The sequence below is a fragment of the Mastigoproctus giganteus genome, chromosome 10 (assembly GCF_048544385.1).
Source record: "Mastigoproctus giganteus isolate SK-2022 chromosome 10, ASM4854438v1, whole genome shotgun sequence".
NCBI lineage: Eukaryota > Metazoa > Arthropoda > Arachnida > Uropygi > Thelyphonidae > Mastigoproctus > Mastigoproctus giganteus.
The window spans coordinates 166,609,047-166,634,140 of record NC_143584.1 but is presented as its reverse complement, the minus strand read 5'-3'; the positions used below and the strand labels follow the sequence as shown (position 1 = coordinate 166,634,140).

At 36.1% G+C, this 25,094-nt stretch overlaps 1 protein-coding gene across 6 annotated transcripts in view; it reads left to right on the top strand.

Moving 5' to 3' along the window:
- The window catches only part of Nipped-A (Transcription-associated protein Nipped-A), a 1,216,281-nt gene that overhangs the window by 755,179 nt on the left and 436,008 nt on the right, over window positions 1-25,094 (top strand). For all 6 annotated transcript variants that reach the window (XM_090382460.1, XM_090382459.1, XM_090382462.1 and 3 more), the window contains 3 exons: window positions 3,104-3,270; window positions 3,517-3,838; window positions 19,312-19,705. In XM_090382460.1, the coding sequence (XP_090238586.1) occupies window positions 3,104-3,270; window positions 3,517-3,838; window positions 19,312-19,705 (883 nt within the window). The remainder of the gene's footprint in view (window positions 1-3,103; window positions 3,271-3,516; window positions 3,839-19,311; window positions 19,706-25,094) is intronic.

Here is a 25,094-nt window from a genome sequence, read left to right as displayed (position 1 = left end):
GGGATACAAAAAATCTATTTTTGGTGGGTGCCTAAGCTGCTCACATGAGAGATGATGGCTGCGAAGTAAGAGATCTGTGAAGATCTTCTGGCAAGGTATGGTGCTGGTGATCGTGAGCACTGTAAAGGAAGTCATCATGTGATGAAACATGGCTCTTCCATTAAGACCCACCAACCAGATGACCACGAAATGGGCGTACCCAGCGTCACCTGTGAACATCACAATATAAACTTCACAATGTGGCACAAAAGAGATTGATATGGCAAATTGTTAATTATCTTCATTAGGATTTCTTTATTACATGCAACATTAGTCAAATCAGATAATTTACAAGGAGAAACAAACTGATGAGTTCATAATCAAAATGACTCACATTAAATATAGTGATATGAGATATCCAGCATTAGGGGAAGCCAAGAACAATTTAGAATGCAAAGGTGAAAAATAAAATAAAAACACAAAATATAGTGTGACGTATCGCATAATTCAGTAGAAAACTTTGCACCAAATGCCATGGAAATCCCAATAATTAGAAACAGAAATGGCAAAGATTAATAGGCAATGCTATTGTTTTCTTTCACATTTCTGATTAATTTAAATTTCTTTACCATTTCTGTTTCTATTTATTAGGGTTCCTGTGGCATCTGGCATGTAGTTCATTGAATTATATTTTATATAGTGTGATATTTCACACAATATTTTATATTAAGCTAGTCTCTTCAGTAGCTTTATTTTATTTTATTATTATTTATTTATTTATTTTATATATTTATTTTTATTTTATTTTTTTTTTTTTACCTTCTGATTCTGAATTGTCCTTGGTCTTCACCTATTCTTCTAGATTAATAATTTTAACTAAATTTTGAAGTTGGTACTCCTCTATCCTCTTAATTTGTATATCTTTACAGTTTTTATTTTTCTGGTATTACTACTACTATTTTATTAAAATACATACTCCAGCATTAATTCTGCTGGAGTATGTAACAAAATAGCCTATAGGCTATTTTGTTATAGTTTCCAAATTGGTTCATACAGCTTTGTCTCAGCATTGGCAAATGATGCAAGAAAACAAGCTTATACAACATCAGCTGAAAAAAAAACTTTCACATGTCCTCTTTGAATTCAAATGACTCAATTCTGCATAACCATCCTTCCTCAATTTGTATGTATGTATGTATTCTACAATTTAGATGTATTCTACAATATTCCTTAATTTTTATATTCTTCATGATTTATATATATATATATATATATATATATATATATATATATATATATTAGATACTATTATTCACTTCCTCTTTTTTTTCTTTTTTCAAAATTGATATCAAATGTAGTGTACTGTGAAGCACACAAAATTTGAAATATACACAGTTTACTCAGGGTAGTGGGGAAATAAAAAGACCTGGGGGTAATTGTGCAGTTGGATATGAAGTTTTCTGAGCAATGCAGACAGCTCATGGGATTTTGTTAATGATATACAGGAATTTTGCTAGGGGATGTGATTATCCCATTGTATAATCCGTAGCCAGGAGCAGGAATGCAGTAGCATACGCTCCTTGAGTAGACCGGGGTTCAAGCCCCTGACTGCTAAATACGGTCGATCTGCCAACCCGCACTGGACCAGCGTGGCATATTATGGTCCATCTCCCTCAACTTGAATTGTTGGAGGCTTCCATCCTGCAGTGGGTTGCTAATGGCTGCAGTTTATAAGACAATGGTCAGGCCACATCTTGAGTACTGCGTACAGGTCTGGAGGCCTCTTTTTAGGAAGGATGCCGAACTGCTGGAATGAGTACAGAGAAGGGCAACGAGAAAGGCTTCAGTTCTGCAAACTGCAGCATCTGGAGATTAGGCTCCAGTGAGGTGATCTGATTAAGGTGTTTAAGGCTTTGAATGGATTGAGCAATCTCAATGCTGATGGGATTCTTCTTTTTGCTCAGATTCCGCATAAATTCAAATTGAAATAAGACAGTTGCAGAATAGATGTGCGTAAATTTGCCTTTATTTTTTTTGTTGTTGTGGAAGTTGACAGTTTAAATCAATTCAAGGCTGAACTATACAAACTTTTGGAGTGAATGGATGGGTGAAACAGGAATGGGGTTTTTTTTTTTTTTTTTTTGGCTGATGCCATACAAGCTTGCTTTCTTGCATCATATGCCAGTATTAATGCTAACTTCACTTTCTGCAGAGTACTGGACATCTATAGTGTATGCTGCACTTACTGTTCTTGTATTTATCCAAAAAATAATAGGAAAACTTTCAAGACTTTCATGAACAACTTGAGTGTAGGTGTGTATTTAATTACTGGGAGAGAAAAGCAAGTAACTTTGAATTATAAACAAAAATGTAACTTAAAGCTTCATATCGGTGTCGGTGCCTATTAAGTTCCATGTCACTCTTCACTTAGATATAAACAAAAATAATGGTGCTGTACATGTCAGGTGGATGTGATTAATTACTCTCTGAAAACCACAGAATTTGCTTCAGAAACTTGCAGTAAAGGATTGTCTCTATTTAGGAAGCTAGAAGAAATTTCATATTTTTAATCATTAATTAAAGTTCAGTACTCATCATTATTTAGGAGCTACACCTCTCTGGGCAGTGCCACCATAAGGTTAAAGTTGGAACAAATTTCATGATACAACATTCTTCTGCTATCACTGTGAAATTCTTATGCAATTTTAAATAGCTTGCATTAAAAAAAACTGTTAAGTGCTCAAATGACTAGGGTTTTTGACTGTGCAGTGATTTTACATGCTCATCATGATTTCTGATTACATATACAAGTATTTCAGAAAATGATTATATTTAAATTTAGTTCAATTTTGAGGCTAGATTTTAAAAATCAAATTAACTTATTTCACTGGTTATATATTTTTATACCCAAGTTTGTAAATTATGATTATATAATTTTATCTTTTCATGATTGAACATTAGCATCATTTGTTCTGTATATTATATTTAGGGGGAATCTGAAAGAATGCATTAAAAGTCATCTTCTGTTTGGTAAAGGAATTATCATCATAATTTAACTTTTAAAAAATAACTATTATATCATTTATTTTATTTTATCATTTGTTATTTTTAAATTATTTTTCAGATCTTCTCCAGCATCTCCAACAACTCTCTTTGGCACGTTAATGATACTAAAAGCAGCTTGTGTTAACAATCTCTGTTATATCGATCGCCTTATCACTACCTTTATGAAAGTATTACAGAAAATGGCTAGAGAACATCTTAGTCCTCCATCATCTGAGACTAGTCCCAGTATGTGTTCTGTTTGTTATTTTGGCTTACTACATCAGCTTAACCACACTTTATTAAATAATCATCATCATTATTATTATTCCAGACGGTAAAAGTATCTGTTAGATAAATAATGTATAATTCATTTTTATTATATAGCAGCACAATATTGTATATAGTTATGCTGTCAAAAATCACCCTTTTCTGTATACTTTGTTTATTTATTGCTATTATTATTTATTTATTATTATTATTTTTTTCTTCTAGTGGGAACAGATCTACTTATTCTTAGCCTTGATTTGGTTAAGAATCGTGTTGGTGTCATGGGTCAGGAAATGAGGAAAGCATTCATTGGAACTATCTTGGTTGGTCTCATAGAAAAATCTCCAGATGTAAAGGTATTAAAAGCAATTACAAAAATGGTAGAAGACTGGGTTAAAAGTAAAAGCCCAATAGCAGTTAACCAGTCACCAACTTTGAGAGAGAAATCTATTTTGTTAGTTAAAATGATGCAGTTTATTGAAAAACGTTTTCCTGATGAACAAGAGTTGAATGCCCAGTTTCTGGAGCTCGTTAATTTTGTATTCAGGTAAAGCCAAAGTAACTTTTATGCTTGCAGTTTATCTTTTGGAAATTTTTATTTATTTATTGAGTTAGTAATGGCAAACTCAAGCTCTGAATAAAATTATATACATGTATAAATTCAAGTTAAATAATATCTAACCTAAAACATCCAACACCTCAATTGGCAGCTGGATTCATTGAGGGCAATCTGTGTTAGCCAACTACCAATCTTTCAAAAGCTGTAAGTAAACATATAATATCTAAAGCATACCAGTACATTCAAATTCAAATATCTAAAGCATACCAGTACAGTGAAATTCTGGGAACTTACATTCAGTAAGTTCCCAGAATTTCACTGTTAAGAGTTTGAGTGAACAGTTGGGCTTACTAATCTAATCACCTTCAAAGCATCTTCCTTCTGCACACACCCACTTGTTCTGGCAGTCTTCATTACTTTTTTTTAGCACACATAGAGCCGCTTAGGAGGTTTCTTTGATGTCATCCACTGTAGCGAAATGACAACCTCAAAGCCTCATTTTCAGTTTAGGGAACAGTCAGATAGTGCAAAAGGGGGCGAGTAGGAAGTCTTTTTTTTTTTTTTTTCACAGCCAAGTGTCAAGCGATAGTTTCCCAGCAATTGTTTGTGCAATATATAGAGTGCTCTTTTTCAGTGGATTGGTTATATATATTTTCCAGGGTCTTTTCTTTCTGTTTTTCTCGTGTGATTCTTTACTTAAAAGGTTTCACATAGGAATCCAGAAAGGAAATTCACCTTTGTTTCCTTGTATATGCATTTATGTAATCCATACTAACCGAACTAACTTTCTGAACCGCTTGGTCACTGGTGGCACCACTCCTGCCTCCATGTGGTGGGTCTGTAACTTTGGAGAAAAACATCGCTCTCCCAGGATTAAAAGAAAAGGAGCAAAGATGGACATAACTTGACGTGTCACTCACGAATCTCACGATCCACATCAGAGATGGTGGGGGGGACCCTGGTGCCGTTTGACACTAAACACACTCTACATGATCCACATCTCTCAAACAAAGATGACATAAATGCATCTAATGCAAAAAAGGCTGAAAAAAAAAGAACTGAAAACCCTGCTCTTTTTTTCATATTACATTCTTTGACTGACCATCCTTTGAGTAAGCTCTTCTCATTCTTAATTCAGAAAAGTCTTGAAAATATGTTGGGCCCTCCAAAAATGGTTTAAAGGTTGAAATCTGGAGACCTTCTAGTGGAGATGAGTGAGCATAAGCACTCAAAGAATATTAAAAACATCGCCTTTTGGTGGAATTCCCACAAAGGTTACCCTGCGGGATCTCGTAAATGTACTTGAGGAAGAGATCGTTCAGGAACTAAGCAATCAAAATGTAATAAACGTTAAAAGCATAGTCATTAAGAAAGATTGAATACCTACTCCTACTCAGCAGCCATTCTTACATTTAAAACCCCAATTCTATCATCAACTGTTAAAGCTGGATATTTAAGGGCAACCTAAGGGCACACAAAATTTGATCTTGCATTTCAAATCCAGTCCAGTGTCTTAAATGCCAAAAATTTGGATGCTCACAAGCAGTCTACAGAGGTGTGGTTCAAAAAGCATGTTCACACAGAATGTGCACTGAAATGTAATGCTGCCCAAACTGTAAGAGGAAATCATTCAGAATATTCAAAGGAGTGTGTCCAGTGGCAGAGAGAAAAGAATATTAAAATGTACCAAGTCAAGCACAAGAAGCAAAAGACAGTTTTTAGTTTCTTATAATTGCCCTTTTATGCTTTAGTTGTACAAAAACAATGCTTCATAACAGTACAAACTGACTGTTCAGTTCCACCAAGCATCTCAATATCTGATTGGGCAAGATAAGTCCCCTCTACACTAAAAGAACAGCCTACCCAACAGCATGCAACTCATTCAGTAAATACACCATTGACAATACCAACAGATAAAAACACCATACAGCAGCCAGTAAAGCAAATAAGCTCTGAAAGAGATGATCAAAAATCCAGTACTGATACCATGGACATAGACAGAAAATCATACAAAGATGAACCACTTCTTGAAATTGATGCAGAGGAGAATTACATAGATATCAGCAGACCAATTTTCCCAGAAAGGGAAAAAATAAGACAAGTGAAAACAACCAATATCCCATAAGAAATCGGACATCCCTGATAATCCCCAATAATGTCCACACTTATTCAGTGAAACTATCATGGACGCCGAGCAAACTTAGACAATATATATATGATCTAATTCGTTCTTTGTCTACAGGAAAAAAACCTGACACCTCAAATATCTATGAGTTTAAAATGTCACATAATGTATAGATAAAAATGGGAATGATGCTACTATAGCTCATGGGGGTCTACCATTGCTAATACACTGCAAAACACCCTGTAGACCTGTACCTCTGAAAATGCCTTTAGAAGCATTTGCTGCTTGAATTATGATAGGGATAGCAAAAACAGTTATTTCTTTATACCTTTTACCTAATCATTCATACTGCTGCCAATTTGGTTGATTTAGTCACTCAGCTACCACCCCCCTTTTTGTATCTTGGGTGATTGGAATGAACATCGTCCCCTGTGGAGTTCCTTTCATCTTGATAAGAGGGGTTGATTAATTGAAAAATTTCTTGAAAGGCAAAATTTAAAAACAATAACAGTCGCACATACATGCATCTGTCCTGAAGGTCAGCTTCTGCAATTGACCTTTCAGTATGCTCTCCAAACTTGTTTCCACTTATCGATTGGACCATTACTGACAACCCGCATAACAGTGACCACTTTCCAGTAACATGCACACTTTCGACTAACTCTCCTCAAACTGAAATGAAAACAGTCTGGAAGTTTGACAAAGCTAACTGGGTGAAATATCAAACTGGCTCATTTAGATATCAAATACTGGCACATTGAGTTTCTCACCATTGATTGTTTACTGCATCACCTAAGTGATGCAGTAAACTACATCACTTAGCAAATAATAGCAACAGTAGAATCTGGCAAGTCTGGACTGTGTAGAATAAGAAGTCAAAATCTTCGGTTTAATGGAATCTTTGGAATAATGAGAATCCAATATTGCAGAAAGGATTCTTCAAGAGATAAATAATGGTGGTCAGTTGTCTCTGTGAGATGTATAGTTCCTGAGATAATGAGCACCTCCATAACCAGGTGGGTGGGAGCGGCAGTGCGTAGGACACGCTTCTTGATTAGACCAGGGTTCGAGCCCATGACCACCAAATACGGAGGATGCGGAAAGGTCGGGGAATGACCACCGCATATCCCCGGAGCAATATGGCCTTAGTTGCTAATGCACCTAAAAACCAAACAACAACAACCTGAGATAATGCCTGGTGAATAATTGAGCTGAAAGTCTGGTTTGGTTAATTGGTTAGTGCATAGTGTAGCATGAGGTTATATTGCTCTGTTGTTCCACCATTTAGCTGTGAGGCTTCTAGTGGGACACCACAAAGAGGCAGCCAGGCACAGTACAGGTGGAAAGTTGTCTGGCCTGGGTGAACCCTGGACTGTGACAGTGAACAGTGTGCTGATGTGCAATTTGCTTAAAGATATAACTATTATGAAAGGTAAAGAGAAAGGCTTTTGCTTTCATAAGGGCAGCTACACTGGTCTCAGACAGTTTTTAAATTCTATATGGTGGGACCATCTGGTGCAGGGTCTGCAAATTTTGAATGGGAAACATTCAGGGAAGTAAATGTAGAAGCTATTAGGCTTTTCATACCAACTAAGAAACACAGTGCCAGGCTTAGACCTAATTAGATGTCAGATAAACTGACAAGACTTGTGGCAAAGAAGAAAAATGCATGAAATGCATATAAATTTTCAGGTGCCTATGAAGAAGCCTATGGTAGATATAAACTAGAATTTCACTTAAGAAGTCACAAAGGAGGTTACACAAAATAAGGCAGATTATGAGAAATCTCTTGCAAAGAATGCCAAGAAAAGCAGAACAGACTTTTATTTATATTAACAGTAGAAGGAAGGGTTTGAATCTCACTGGTCCACTTGGTGTTGATGTTAGTGATCCTACTCTGGTTACTGATAAACAGAATAGGTATTTTGCATTTACATTCATGCATAAAGAGTTCTTTAGGAATGCCAGAAGTTTATTAAAATCTAACAGAGCAATAAATGATTTTGTGGTAACTGAGAGGAAAGTGGAAGAGAAATTGTAGAACTCAACAGAAATTGTAGAACTCAACATAAAAAAGGCAACATAAAAAAGGCAAATGGTGCCTTTTTTATGTTGAGTTCTACAATTTCTCCATCCAATTGGGATCCATCCAATTATATTAAAGGAGGCAGGAAAGAAGGTAAGCAAACCCATAGTCATAATTCGAGGGTTTAGTGTCAAACAACGTTAACTTCAAAACCATTTTGTAGTAAATGTTTTTGTAGTAAACTAAGAAAAAGCCATTTGACATTTTCTTGGTTTGCTAGAAATGTGCTTATAGCCTAAGCTGACTTGTAAGGTACTAGAGAGATACAGCTATGTGAAATGATATACACTGTTATTTGTATAAAATAAAAAGTCTCAAAACAAAAATGCAATTTTGTAGTTAACATTGTTTGACACTAAATTATGTCATGAGAGCATCTTTAGATTCATCTTTGGGTCCTATTGACTGGAAATGTGCAAATGCATTCCCATTTCACAAAGGAGGATTAACAAGTGACATGAGTAATTACAGATCTGTTAGCTTAACCAGGAAAATAGTTAGTTCCAGGGAAAATAATGGGGTCTCTGATTACAGAGGTAATGTAGGCCCATCTAGAAAGGAATGTACTTATATTTCAGTTACAGCATGGATTTGTTTAGGCGTATCTTGTCTCACCAATCTGATTGGATACTATGATACAGTATAAAGGAACTCAACCAAGATGCGAAAATAATTTGAAATCATATATTTGGATTTTAGGAAAGTGTTTAATAGTGTTGCACATAAAAGAGTGATGTACAAATTGGAGCAGCGTGGCATGAATAGCAGATTTCCTCTTTTGGATAAAGGGATGGTTGGGTAGGAGAAGATAGACTGATTATTAATGGACACTGGTTTTCATAGATAATAATATTAGTGGATCCCCCCCCCCCAGGGTTCAGTGTTGGGCCCATTGTTGTTTCCTATATTTACTACTGAATGGTATTGAAGAAGATATAGTAGGCTTAATGTCTAAGTTTGTAAATGATATTAAGGTTGACAGGGTGGTTAATAAAAAAAAAAAAATAGGTAGATGGACTGAGAAAAGGCAGCTGAAGTTTAACATTGACAAATGCATGATACCACATATGGATATCAGTAATCCCAGATTTGCGTAAATGTTGTATGGTTCTACAGCCAGTGTAGTAAAAAATGAAAAAGGCCTGGGGATAATTGCTCAGTCAGTCATGCATTCTCTGAACAACGCAGTGCATCCATGAGCTGTCCTGGATACCTGTCTGCAATGCAGACAGGCTTTGAGAGCAGATCATTGGGTTTTGTGATGATATACAGTAAATTTGCTAGATGAATGAGGAAATGATTATTATCCCATTGTATAAGGCCATGGTTAGACTACATCTTGAGTACTGCATACATGTGGAGGCCTCATTTTAGGAAGGATGTAGATTTACTGGAATGGGTTCAGAGAAAGGCAACAAGATTGGTGAAGAAAACAACATGATGATTTTGACAAAACAGGCTTGAGTTTTGTAAATTGCAGCGTCTTGTGACTAGGCACCTGTGTGGTGATTTGATTGAAGTGTTTAAGGCTTTGAATTGATTGAGCAAGCTCAATGATGATGGCATTCCCCCTCCTGGGCTTGGCACACCCAGGGTCCTGAGCTGGATATCATCATTCTTCTTTTCTTGGTGATTCCCTTCTATTTCTCTCTCTCTCTCTCTCTCGGGGTAATTCAGAAAATTTTTTTTTTTTTTTGGCTGGTGCAGCATAAGCCTCAGGCTTCCTTGCACTCTATGGCTAATAATAATAATAAATTCAGAGTGAGGGAGATGGTTGCAGAATAGATGTGCAGAAGTCTGCCTTTAGCCTGCAGGTATTGATTGTTGGAACAAGCTTCCATGTCTTATTGTGGAAGTTAGTAGTTTGAATAAATTCAAGGAAAAACCTGTCCATCTCCTCCAGTATATTGGAGAGGATGGACAGGTGATGCCAGGTTTTTTTTTTTTTTTTTTTAGTTGATGCTATATAAGCTTGTTTTCTTGCATCATGTGTCAATACTAATACTGATATCAGTTACCACTGCTCTATAAGCAATGCTAATAGACAAAATGAAATTATTTCTTTCTGTGTGTCCATTGTATGGGACACCCATTGATGATTGCCAATGATAGCAATCAATAATTGAAATACAACCCTTTATGGAATTCTCAAGTGCTTGTGGCCCTTTGAAGAGTAACTTTGAGCTCCTTTTTTCTGTTTTATGGTATATTATTATTTTAAGTAGCATCATTCTTTTGTGTGCTGTATTTATTTCATGGTTAAGCACTCTCTATATATTTTTTATTATCTTTAGCAATATAATCACGTTTTTTTCCTGGCGCCTCTGTAGCCAGGTGGGCAGGAGCAGCAGTGCGTAGCACATGCTTCTTGATTAGACCGGGATTCGAGCCTGTGACCACCAAATATGGAGGATGCGGAAAGGTCAGGGAATGATCACCGCATATCCCCGGAGCAATATGGCCTTAGTTGCTAATGCTTCTAAAAACCAAATAACAAACAAACAAACAAAACGTTTTTTCCCCATAGTAAGCAATATGCTTTCCTTAATACATTTAAAGTGCATCAACTACAGTAGAACCTCAAAATCTGATACTTTTTGAATATTTTTCTGAGGTTATTCAACAGTACAAGGACAGGAGGAAGTAGGCTAACTAGACTAAAAAAAAGCATGCAGATGCTGGATTATGCAGTTTGCTCCATTCATAATTTCTGATTTTGGAACACCAGTTTCTTTCTGTTTTATATATATTTTTTTAGCTGTAGGTTACTTTGTTTGTTATACTGTATAGTTTTTATTTTCAACATATAAAATCATTCTTTTTGTTAGACATTCAGTGCCAGTTCAGAGTATAATACTTAATATTACAGTAGTGTGTATTTAGTTTTTAAGACTATTTGTTAGAAATCATATTGCACTATTTATATCTGATATTAAAAAAAATATTGGACAATCACAATATCCATATCAGGGGCAGCATTCAGACCCACAACCATTATTTCTTAAGTTTGTTACCCACTGGAACAATCCAGCAGTACAGGCTAACATTTTGACTTACTGATGACTACTACCATTCTGTGGTTGATTCTAGTTATCAGAGCCACCATAATATATATTTCAATGTTGTGAACTCTACTCAATACCCTAGTGATAGTTAGTCTCAGATTCTTGGATATTGCTAAATATGTTGAGGCTGCATCTGCCATCCCATAGTCAGTCTTAGATCTTAGTGAATCTGTTTACCAGTTAATTTAAGACAGCTGCCACCTTTGCAGCATTAAAGATTATCATCATGCCTCAGTTGAGAGCATGGTGAAATCCATATCTTAATATGAGCTTTAGGCTGAAACAGCATCTGCACAGAATATGGAAGCAGTTGCAAACTGTTCAAAATAGTTCAAAATATGTTTAACATATTTCAAGCAGTTAAGCATTATATGGATAAAACCCTTCATTTATCCCTATAATACAACATTTTCAACCTGATCAGTAGCCTGACTTTATTTCCCTGTTTGCCCTGAACCCAGAACATCACATACTAACACCTGGAATTCTGCTTGACACACTGACCACAGGTGTCAACCTCCAGGGAACTGCTTATTGCTTCCAGTAAGCAATAAGCAGTTCCCTGGAGAATAGAATCTCTCAATTTATTATCAAATGTCTTAGCCCATATGTTTTGGATCACATTCTAATTATTTTTAATGCTATCTTTCAAGACATTTCTTCCCCAGCATTGAAACATCTACTTTGTTAAGCTAGTACCCAAAATTCAATCTTCTGCTCTCATTAAGCATTACTGGCCAATGCCTCGAGTCTTCTGAACTGCTTGAGAAGGTCTTCCTCCCTTCTAGTTAGGCTGTTGTAACTAAACAATTCTGCATCTGCTTCCTCAAATTCATTACTTCTTTCCTCCTAACCATTCCTTGCTCTATTCTTTTGGCATTTGAATTTCAATCTGAGCTGAGGTCATCTATTTAGACCTCAAAGCAGCTTTGGACTCGATAAACACTTCTGAAATACCAAAGCTACTTTCAGACCATTATCTGATCAAGGGAGACATTCTGAAGAATAATCTTGTTTACTGTCCATGGGCAAATATACATATAAAAATAAATTTTCTGTTTATACTCCGGGATGACCAAACAATCAGAGGAGTTTACAAGATACACAGAATACAAGAAACATGATGTATCTCTGCAGTGATTCCATAAGGCGGTGTCTTATGTGGTTCCTTGTTTACAGTGCTGATCTCCCCACTTGTTGAGTCCAAGCATGCTACTTTGTTATGCTGATGATATGAAGTTCATCACACTGATTGCTCCACATGATGATCTTGCTGTGAAAACTGCATCAGTTAATAAAATTTGGTGAAATTTGTAAACTACCTCAACTGGTTTAGACTAAACAACCCATAAAAGTTGGAATTTATGATATTCTCCTTAAATAAAATGCCTTCCTGCATTTAGCCAACATTATCTAATACTTCTGTCCCCATTGTTAAGAAGCATACAAATCTTTGGGTTGTGTTTGACCCTAAGCTGTGCTTCAGTAATCACATGGATAAGCTGCTCACCCATCCAACTTCAGTGAATTGCAAAACAAGAATTGCAGTATATTTCACTTGTGACAACTACCAGGAACTACATAAAACCATTGTGTTCTCTCAACTTTTACATGCTTGCAGACGTACAGGCATCTGCTGCTCTACCACAATTAAGCCACTTTTTGATGTTGAGTTTTGGTTCTTAAAATGGGCCATAAACAAACAAAAATTTCCTCTACATATTCTGCAACTTGTGCTCTTGGGAAAAAATGCCTCTCCAAGCATCTCTTTCAGTTTGAGTCATGGATTCTTCAAATACAGAATCTATCAGCAGCTTGCAACTTTGAGGTCCAACAGAAATTCTTGCTTTAATATTTTCGTATGTTAGCAATGGGGTTTTAAAAAACATAATTAAAACAATTTTCTTCTTTATATGAGACTTGAGCAAACTGGTTTATAAGACTTGTTTTCTGGCCACACTTTTCCTTTTTCCAGTGTTCACTTCTCACTTGACTCACACAGAAAGAAGGCAGTAAAATTACAACTCACTACACTATCATTATGGAAGACTTCAATGGTAAGGTTGGGAAAAGACAAACAGCGCAGAAAGGGGAACTATAGGAAATTTTGGAATTGGTAAAAGAAATGAAAGAGGTGAAAGATTTGCAGAATCTCGAAGAATGTCAGTAATGAACACTTTTTTCGAGAAAAGGGTGAATAGAAAGTGGACATGGAAGAGACCAAATGGATTAACAACTAATGAAATCAACTTCATCCTCACTAACAGAAGATATATCGTGAATGATGTTACTGTCCTGAACAAGGTAAATGTTGGAAGTGATCACAGAATGGTAAGATGTACACTTGATATAAATGTAAGAAAAGAAAGGAAAAAACTGACTCGAGTAAATAATACAAAGGTCTTTGAGATAACAGAAGAGGAGAAAAAGCAGTATGTACTGGAACTTAAAAACAAGTTTCAGCTTCTGCAGACTGTTCAGGACCAAGATATCGACAAGGAATATTACATCTTTCTCAAAGTGATAAAGCCCAAGAAACCTATAGGTAAAAAGAAATCCAAAGAAGAAAAAAATCAGTCAAGAAACACTTGTCGTGATGAACCGAAGATGACAAATGAAGAACAAGAAAAACACTGACAGGGAGAAAATTGAGTATATTGAGTTATGCAAAGCCATTGGAAAGATACTCAGAGAGGACATAAGAAAATTTAACTCAAGAAAAGTAGAACAAGCATTAAGGGAAAACAAAGGATTTAAATCAGCAGTCATGAGCAGTAATACAGAAAGACAAATGATACTGAAACTGAAGAATAGCAATGGTGTACTTATGAATAGCAGAGAAGGCATAATTCAAATAGCAGAAGACTACTATAAAGAGTTATACAAGGAACGAGGGAATGATGCCAGCAGTGGGGAAGATGAATTGCAAATTAGCAACACATACGGCATACCCAATATTCTTCCTGATGAGGTAGAACATGCGTTGAAGAAAATGAAGAATCAGAAAGCTCCGGGGGAAGATGAAGTTACTGTAGAGTTGTTAAAATTGGGAGGAAGAGACATAACACAAAAACTGGCAAGACTCTTCACAAAATTCATTAGAAAAGGTGTGGTGCCTAAGGAGTGGAATAATGCAATCATAGTTTTGCTGCATAAGAAAGGAGATAAATCAGAAATTGGAAATTATAGACCAATTAGTTGGTCTATAATTCTACGAGTTGTTCGCAAGGGTCATTACTAACAGATTAGAAAGAATACTTAATGAGAATCAACCAAAAGAGCAAGCTGGCTTTAGGACAGAATTCTGAACTATGGATCAACTTCACATAATGTCACAGGTAATGGAGAAAGCAAATGAATATAAAACACCATTATGCCTGGCATTTGTGGATTATGAAAAGGCATTTGACTCCATACAGCATAAGGCAATGTTTCGGGCACTGGAAAGACAAGGCATAGATACCCCATATGTTATGATTTTTAAGAAGAGAAGAATAAATTTTGGATGGATAGCATTCAGCAAATATAGTCACATACTAAAGAGCAATATCCCAATTTGTCTGAAACATAAAATAATGAACCAATGTATACTCCCCACTATGAGTTATGTAAGTGAAACTTGGGCACTCACCAAAAGAATGGAAGAGAAGCTGAGAACTACACAGCGAAGAATGTAACGAATTATATTGGGAATCAGACTGCTAGATAAGAGGGCACCTCCGTAGCCAGGTGGGAAGGAGCAGCAGCAGTGCGTAGCACATGCTTCTTGATTAGACCGGGGTTCGAGCCCATCACAACCAAATATGGAGGATGCGGAAAGGTCAGGGAATGACCACCGCATATCCCGGAGCAATATGGCCTTAGTTGCTAATGCTCCTAAAAACAAAATAACAAACAAACAAACAAGCTAAATAAGAAGAGAAACACATGGATTAGGCAGAAAACTCAAGTAAAGGACATTCTTATCAAAACTAAAGAACTAAAATGGGCTTGTGCAGGACACATAGCTCGAAGACATGATGATAGATGGACTAAGAAAATAACAGAATGGTACCCAAGAGGAGCTAAGAGAAACCTGGAAGACAACAACGGAGATGGACAGATGAAATTCATGAGTTTGTGGGTGGTAAATGGATGGCCCTTTCACAAAACAGAAGGAACTGGAAAGTTGCTGGAGAAGCCTTCATCCTACAGTGGACTGAAAATGGCTGATGATGATGATGATATTATCTTCTAGGTCACAAATGTCAGATTTGGGATCTGATTGCATGTGTTTAAGAACAACTGGTGGAGTTCTGGTCCATGGGATTCTGCCTTACAGATGAAGTAATATTGTTGGAGTAAATAATGCTTCTTGTTATAACTTGCTAAATTTGCAGAACACAATTAACAGTCATTAAAATGATTCCAAGGTTTGCACCATGGCAATGTCAAGTATTGTGGCTTTCTTTTTATCTAATTTCCACAATAATAATCCCTCTGCACATGTGGCACTCTTTTTTGGGGACCCATCTTTTATCCTCATAACCCATTTTAATTCCAAAATTTGCAGCATATACGTTTTACTGAGATGATGCTGTCTTGCTTTGTTTCGCCACAACATAATTACTACAAATGTAACAATATATATTTGGATTGTTTACACAACCATGAGTTTTTATTATCAAAGTTAATATTTCATATTATCTTTGATAAGGGCAAGAAATGTGAAAATCAACATTGTGAAATTATGAATTGAATTGTGAAAATCACAGAATATGAATATCAACTTAAAAGCAAATACTATTTAACACAAACTGAACCAGAACACTAATGACTGCAGAAGAAACACTTCGCAGGTTTATAAAGCTACCAGACTTGCAGTTCATGACACATCTGGACATGTCTGTAATGTCACAAAGGAAGTTATACACATATTGCATATGTATGGAATATGAATTAAGAAAACAGTTCTTACTATTCGGCAAAAAAACTGTACGCAAAGTGTAAAAATAGTTTGGATTTTTAGAATTGGCACTAAAAGTAAACCCAAAAGCGCCATGAATTTAGAAAACATTAAAATCTATGCAGAGTAGTGTAATCAGCAAGCAAAAATATACACTGATTATAAATGTGACATGAAACACTTCATGCTCTATTAAATCTTTTAGTTCAGTAAGCATATATCATTGAGTTAAATGATTTTGTAATCAATGAAATATTTCTTTCACATAAAAAGATTATTATTACCTTTCTAATACTTTTTATTTTGCAATATTGATAGGGAGTTGCAGTTTCTTATTCATTGTTTCTTCGTTTGGTGGTGGGATCATAAAAAAAAAAAAAATTTCCATGACTCATTGATTTTAAGAATTTGGGAAAAGCACTAAAATTAAACTCATCAAAACTGCCTTTAAGTAATTGACATACAAAGATTCCATGTGGCTCCAAATTCGAGTGCACTATCTACTGAAATTGATCATGCATCATCACAAGTTAGCCCTCCATGTCAAAGGTCATGTGAAAGGTGGCAAAACCAGCATAGTGGTTTTGCCACATTTATTTGTTGAAGTCAGAATTCAAGTCTTGTTATAGATTGGTCATATTTCTAAAGGCCTCTTCAATTGTGGTCATAGTTAGCTGATCTCATGCAGAAGGAGGCAGATTTTATACATACACATACCAATTGGCCCAGAACACACCCCTACATAATACACTGTGGCACAATATTTCCCAAATTGTTCATATACACAATACAACCAAAAGAGGTAGAAAGTTATCCTGTTAAATGCGGTGAATTTCAACTATGAATTTCTGCTTTTCGAAAATGTTTTATAGTAATGTAAAATGGTACCACGTGTCATTCTTTCCTTATTATTAGCTTCTTAATTGTATGAAATGTTTCTGTAGCACTTTTTTCTCAAGAAAACCAAAATTCTAATGCATAGTGTTCTACCACAGTTTATTCCAGTTATACTAATGTAGATATGATTCAGTACATCTACATTCCATTGACATTTACTCATAATTGTAAATGTATCATGAGATAGCACACTGTTGCCGATATACATTCTTTGCTATGCTTTCATTTCTCTCTTGTTAAGTAACTAGTTCTTATTCACACTTGGGCGCCTCCATAGCCAGGTGGGAAGGAGCAGCAGTGCGTAGCACACGCTTCTTGATTAGACCGGGGTTCGAGCCCGTCACCACCAAATACGAAGGATGCGGAAAGGTCAGGGTATAACCCACATATCCCGGAGCAATATGGCCTTAGTTGCTAATGCTCCTAAAAACCAAATAACAAACAACAACATATTCACACTTGTTAATTTTTTTAACAGCCATTGTAGATATTAAGTAAAAAATATCAGTGGCTATTAAAATTATTTTCATACATACAGTAATACCCCGAAGTTACGCGATAGGTGGGTCCGACGAAAATCGCGTAAGTCGAATTCGCGTAAGTCGGGGTACAACTTTGCATATAAATACATATAAATTTTGCTTAATTGGGACCAAGGACTAACAAAAACACTAGTTTAGAAGAAAAATATTAATAAAATTGCAGTTCTTTATACATATTAATACAAAATATGTATTAAAAAAACAAATGACTTACGTTAAAAAGTTATTTCGATGTCGATGTCGATGGCTTCATAAAATCTAACAAATTCGTCTGACGACACAGCGCATTCTTTTTTTCACGCAGAATTTCTTCGTAGCAAGCTAATAATTTTTTTATTCCTTGCTTTGTAGCTATAACGCGTTCTTCGTTGGAGTCTATGTTTTCTAAAATTTTTAAGCCCTTTAGAATTGAGCCCTTTTCAATTTTCAACCTGTCAAGTTTGCAATTGTCATGTGCTTTTCGCCGTTGCTTCATTTAGGCCTGTAGTACGTGCAATATCACATGGTCTTTCATTTCGCTCAAAGCGTTTCACAATTTCATATTTTTTTCTCTATCGACAGAGGCGGACTGGCAATAAGCCTTACCGGGGAAACCCCGGTGGGCCAGTGTGATTTTGGCCATAAACCATAGTATGAGGCCACTATAAATTTTCCCGGGTAAGAATTTTTGACCCAGTCCGCCTCTGTTTATCGATAATTGCTTTTCTTTTTCTCTCTGAATCTGCAGTGTCTTCACCAGGACGCTTCCTTTTTATTTTTAGGGAATAAAGCACAATTACAAAACGAGGAGGCACGCTTGATACGCATAAACAAAGCTGCGCGCATGTAGCAACTGAATAAACAACACCATAAAGGCAGAGATACACTATTAACACCTCACATTTCTAGGGGTTACTACCATAAAACAAAAATCCAGTTGCGTTTCTGCTAGTGGAATCTGTTATAAACTGGTAGTAAACTCGATCTAATTGCATTTGCGATTATACCGATAGCTGGAATTGTGTTGGTTTTTACGTTATTATGGTGAAAGTGTGTTTCCCCTTCACTGATATAAAAAACATAAAAGCAGCAAAGTTGAATTTTGTTCATCTTTCGCTCTCATTCTCCACCGTCGCACCGTATATCGATAACATATGAAAAACGACCTTGAAGATAGTGGGCGGCAGCGTTGCCAAACGAAAAAATCAGGAACCGCGTAACTCCGAGTTCGCGTAAGTCGGGGTAGCGTAAGTCGGGGTATTACTGTACTCACAAATAAAATTATAAAATATCTGGCAAAGAGGTCGTCTTCTTGTCCAAAATTATGGGAAGTAGAATTGCTATAGTATTGTAATGACACTTTTCTGTAACAAAACTTTTAAACAAGTCATTCCAGAAAAGTTAATCTTCAAATTATTTAAAAGATTTATCTTATACGACAGCCTATTTTAAGACTTCCTGGGCCTTCATCAGATAGCATTGAATTTTCACCGAGATGGTCCCCAGTGAAAAGTACCTACTATCTATCTGATGAAGGTGTGGAAAGTCCTAAAACAAACCGTCATAAAAAATACATCAGATTAACCTTTTGTCAAGGCCATTCCTCTAAAAGTGGTGCAATACTGATGCAATTCATGAAAATTGGTTTGAAGGCTCTCCTGCTGTTAATGTTTAAAACTTTTCATTTTCTGAGCAGAAGCCTACCAGCCACAAAAACACAACAAACAAAAAAGTTTTTATCCTACTCTTCATAATATTTTCTTTAATTTAATTTTTATACATAGTATGTCATTCTGTTTTTATTTCTTTATTTTTTTTATAGAGATGATACTCTGAAGGGTACAGAACTTACATCAAAATTAGAACCTGCTTTCATGGCAGGACTACGCTGTGTGCAACCTCATATCCGATCAAAATTCTTTGAAGTTTTCGATGAAAGTATGCGGCATCGTTTGAATGAAAGACTTATGTATATAACATGCTCCCAGAACTGGGAGACAATGGGTCCACACTTTTGGACAAAACAATGCATTGAACTACTGCTAGTTACTGCTGTTAATGGCACAACAATTCAAAGTTCTTCTACCTCTTCTTTGTTGCCATCTGTTACATCTATAATAAACCAAGCTGATTCACAGGAGAAAGCTAATTTTGCCATGATTGCAGCTGTAAAGGAAGAACCAATGGATGTAGAATCTGTTGAAAATAAAGAAGATGTAAGTGCTAAAAAATTAAATCCTAATGATAAACTAATTAAAATTAATATTAATGATTTTTTTACATTTGTTGTACTCTCAACAGTTGCTTTATTCAACTTTTGATTTTCAGCGTGCCAGATCTATGCAGTTTAAATATTTCAGCCAACTCTGTTACCTTTAGCACACTAAAACATTGTCCCAGTTTCCTGTGTTTTTAGTGATATATGCCAAGATGTTGGATTCATGAATTAACTATAAACTTAATCAGTTGAATAGCTATAAAGCAGTCATTGAATTGATCTAAACTGCATTTACAGAAATTGCATAAGGTCTCTCTCTCTCTCTCTCTCTCTGTGCGTGTCCAGTTCCTGTTTATACTCCACAAAAACCTTCATTATACTCTGGCACGACCACCAGGTTAGTGGAGTGTACAATAAATTGTCAATACAAATGTTAATCATATTTAGCAGTCACGGGCTTGAACCCTGATCCACTCAATGAGTGTGTACTACTGCACTCTCAGGTGCCTCTGTGGCCAGGTGGGCAGGAGCAGCAGTGCGTAACACACTCTTCTTGATTAGACCGGGGTTTGAGCCCATGACCACCAAATATGGAGGATGCGGAAAGGTCAGGGAATGACCACCGCATATCCCCGGAGCAATATAGCCTTAGTTGCTAATGCTCCTAAAAACCAAATAACAACTACTGCACTCTCGCTTCTGACCTCTCGGCTATGTCAGTTATTGCTTTGTTGCCTTTATATCAAAATCTTCTGAAGGAATGGAGAAATACATTAACTGCCAGAGATCTTAGAGTATATTGAATGACATAAGATCCCCTAAACAAGTTACTGTCTGTAGTATTTCTAGCCATATTGCAATCTCAAGAAATGATCAGTAGATGAAGCTTCAAAAAATCAAAGATATATGTGAGTTTCAGTTGTTGCCCTATATCAATTATACAGATGTCTTTCATATAGACACAACTTTGGCGAAACAACATCTGCAATAAACTGCATAGGATAAAAAAAGATTGTTGTTTATGCAGTTTTAGTTTACGTTTGAAACAGTGAAAAGTTGTACTGACGAGTGCATAATGGATATGTGTCTTATGGAGGATCTTGCCCTAGAAGGTGTCTGTGCATAAGACACATGCCTACTTCGTCTCCTGATTATTGTCAAATCTGCAAACTCCTCTGATGCTCTCTCCCTCTCATATACTTAGTGATAAAGAAAATTTAGGTGAACCTTTTATATATCTTAAACGTCTTTGAATAATAGTTGCATCAAAGCCTTCATTAATTGAAATGGATATAAAAATTATAATTCTGGACTACTAAGGCCACTTCATGGCCTTAGTAGTCCTTGTATCATGACCTTTTCATCATACCAGTAACAATAATAGTTATGATGTAACTGTTATTGTTGTTGGTACAATATAAAGAGCGGAAGAAAAATAGAGTATTAATGTGCTGAGTATGATAACCAACTGTACTTACAAATTGGATTAGGTTGGCAAAGAAATCAGAATGTCCTATATTAAGATATTTTAACTATATGGAAATAGACTGGCACTCGTAGATGGGATACCTGCCTATTGGCTTCCTAGAAATGCTGTGTGGTGTGGTTGGGGGGGGTCAATATTCTTGGCTCATTCATTGCTAAAGACAAATCTGCCCTTAAAATTTTTCATGTTAAGGATCACTGGTGGCCACAATGTTTTGGTATGGAAAGTATCCAAGGAAGTTAAAGTTATTAGGGTAAAAGGATTCACATTCCTGAAGGAGTTTATGTTGACCTCTGACATAATATGAGTGTAATTGAGTGGGAGCAACTGAAATTCCTAAGGATACATGTGCTAAATGGGAAATTAGTATTCATATTATTGGCACTTGGATGCCAATAATATGCATATATTAATAATATTAATATTAATTTAATATATGCACTTGTGGCCAATATTCTTTTTATATTGTACTTTTGGCCAGTCAAAAAAAAAAAAAAAAATAGTATACTCTTGTCCCATAGCTACTGAACCAGCAGGCTTCTGGATTTCTCCATGCTGTCAGTCCAATGAAAATGATTTTACATTAGTCCAAAAGATTACTAAAGAATTCTTTACCTATATGAATAATAAAGGACAAAAGGAATGAGTCATACTGGCTTTTTACCGGAAAGCAGCGAATACAGATGACCTCAAAAAAGATGACTAATTAATTGAACAGGTTTATGATTAATCCATTATCTCTTTAGGCAAAATTATGAGATTGAAAAATGAAGTAAGCATAAGGAGAGGAGATGTTGGTATTTAACTATCTCGTTTTACAAAATAAGCAGTTAGTGAGGCATTAAGCCCTTTTATATAATGATGGAGGCATTTTTGCTTAAACTCAGATGAAGTTCCAAAACATTGGAAATGTGTAATTATCTCCTCCATGCACAAAGGGGATTCTAAAAGTAATTGGCTCTTCAGAGTGACATAGCTATTTCCAAGTGTCTTTTCCATTAAGTCAGTTGATTTTAGAGAGTATTAAAACCTCTTAATTTATGCAGTTATTTCATTTGGCTCTTCAAAGTAAAGGAAGTAGCTGAATTAAAAAAAAAATCTATCTTCTTGCAAATATAACAATTTATTAACACACTAATACGTATGCTCTCCCTATTGCTTGGTTACTGGTGACACTGTTCCTGCCTCCATGTGTTGGGACCAGAAACCTGGGTAGCAACCTCCAAGGCTAGAAGTTGCCAAAATAGATTACAAAATCACTCAAGCCTTCAATCTCTACCTGAAAATGACAAATCCTATCCAAAAACTCATTCTCCATCCTCAAACTAGCCAGTCTGTGATCTTACCCTCTCCATTTTTTTAATAGAAAAATGCCTTTAAAATGCAGGACTGACTAAAATGGTAAAAAGACTTCTTTCTGGAGATCTACTTATAGAAGCCACAAAGTATAGACACTGAGTCTACTCTGACTTTCAAACTTTTAAAGTATTCCTATTAAAGTTACTCCTCATGCCACTGTAATTACCTCAAAAGGTGTCTGGTCTAAATGGGATTTGCTAAATTTGTCTAAAGAACTAGTTCACAAACTGAAGGAACAGAAAGTTGTATAATAACAAAAAAAAAAAAAAAATTATAATCATAAAGGGTGCTAATCCTATGTCCACAGAAAGTTATTCTCACATTTTCTATTCCTACCTTCCATCACAATTAAAGCCAGGTTTCTCAACTGTCATGTATGGCCATATATTCTAAATATTAACAGGTGATTGAAATTCCAAAAATGCAAGCATATCTTTTGCTTATTGGACTGTCCTATGAACTCTCTGCAGTCTCCTAAAGAATGTAATCAATCAAGCCAGGAATTCCCCAGTACAGTACGTCAAGCTGCTACAGCCCTTCCTACTGACAGTGAATGAATCACACTCACCAAAGACTTTGACCCTGAATTGTGATTGTGGCATCATCCTCATACAACTAACTGACTGACATTATTCTTTTTCTGGCCCTCATATCAAATTTTATTTCAAATTTAGTTTTTTAACATAATGAATATACAGGCAATTCCTGACTATACGAGTTAATTCATTCCTAGCACACGTGCACATAAAGCAAAAACTCAAAGCGGGAATTTATTCCCCATAGACATAATTTTAAAAATAGGGATTGCATTCTCAGCAATGAAATTTGACCATAGTAGTAGTAATAGAGGCATGTGATGCAGGAAAGCAAGCTTATGTATGTAGCATCAGCAAAAAAAAAAAAAAAAAAAGCCCATTTAACACATCCATTCCCTCTAAATGTTTGTCCAATTCCTTCTTGAATTTATTTAAGCTATCAACTTCCACAATGACAGATGCATGTTTGTTCCAGCAATCAACTACCCGCTGGCTAGAGGCAAATTTCCGTACATTTATTCGACAACAGTCTTCCCTCAATTTGAATTTATGCCCCCTCAGGTTCGCAATTGTGCAAGAGGAAGAATCCCATCAGAATTGAGCCTCCTCATCCCATTCAAGGCCTTATACACCTCAATCTGATCACTTCAAATGTGCCTAGTCTCCAGGTGCTGCAATTTGCAGAAATTAAGCCTATCAGAGCACCCCTTTGTTCCCCTCACCAATCTTGTTGCCCTTCTTTGTACTCATTCTAGCAACTCTACATCCTTCCTAAAATGAGACCTCTAGACCTGTATACAGTACTCAAGGTGTGGCTGACCATTGCTGTGTACAATGGGATGATCACCTCCTTGTCCCTGCTAGTAAAATTCCTATATATCATTGGCAGGACTCCATGACCTGCTCCGGCAACTGATCTGCACTGTTCAGCAAGCTTCATATCTGACTGCACAATTACCCCCAGGTCTTTTTCGTTCTCTACCGCTGTCAGTGTAGTACCACAGAGTTGATACGTTACTCTGGGGTTAATTCTACCCATATGCAGTAGTTTCCATTTGTCAATTTTAAACTTCAGTTGCAACTTCTCAGCCCATCTGCCCAATTTTTTTATATCCTGTTGCAGTTGCACACTGCCATTACTGTCATTAGCAACCCTGCCAACCTTTGTATCATCGGCAAACTTCAATATTGAGCTTGATATACCTTCATCAATATTATTGATAAATAGACAAAAACAACAATGGGCAAAACATTGAACCCTGGGAGACTCTACTAATAACACTAGTCCTTGAAGAGCAGCATCCATTGATTACCACTCTCTGTCTTCCCCCACTCAACCACCCTTTTATCCATTGTAGCAACTTACTGTTAATACCATACTGCTCCAATTTGCACAGTAATCTTCCATGCACAACAGTGTGTCAAGCTTTCCTGAAATCCAAGTATATGAAATCAAAATTATTTTTTGATCCAGTTCCTTTGTAACCACATCATAGTATCCAATCAAATTTGTCAGACAAGACTTTCCCTTAACAAACCCATGCTGTGTCTGAATGATTGCTGCAGTCTTGTCTAGATGATCCTGCAATGCTTCTTTAACCAGAGACTCCATTATTTTCCCTGGAACAGAAGTTAAACTAACTGGTCTGTAATTACTTGTGTCACCATTAGGTTCTCATTAGTGAATTGGGTAAAAAAATTTCACATCTCCAGTCCATAGGGACTTCCCCTGAATCTAAGGATGCTCTAATAATTATGGCTAAGAGTTTGCTTACTTCCTTTGCTGCTTCCTTTAATATAACTTGCTAGATCCCATCCGCCCCCAGGTGCCTTTCTTATGTTTAACTTAAACAATTTCTGCTCCACATTTTTCTCTCAGTTATTACAAAATCATTAAGCACCCTGTTACAGTTTGATAAACTTTTGGCATTATCAATCCTTAATAACTCCTCGTGTGTGAATGTAGATGCAGAATACTCATTCATATTATCAGCTATCTGAGTAGG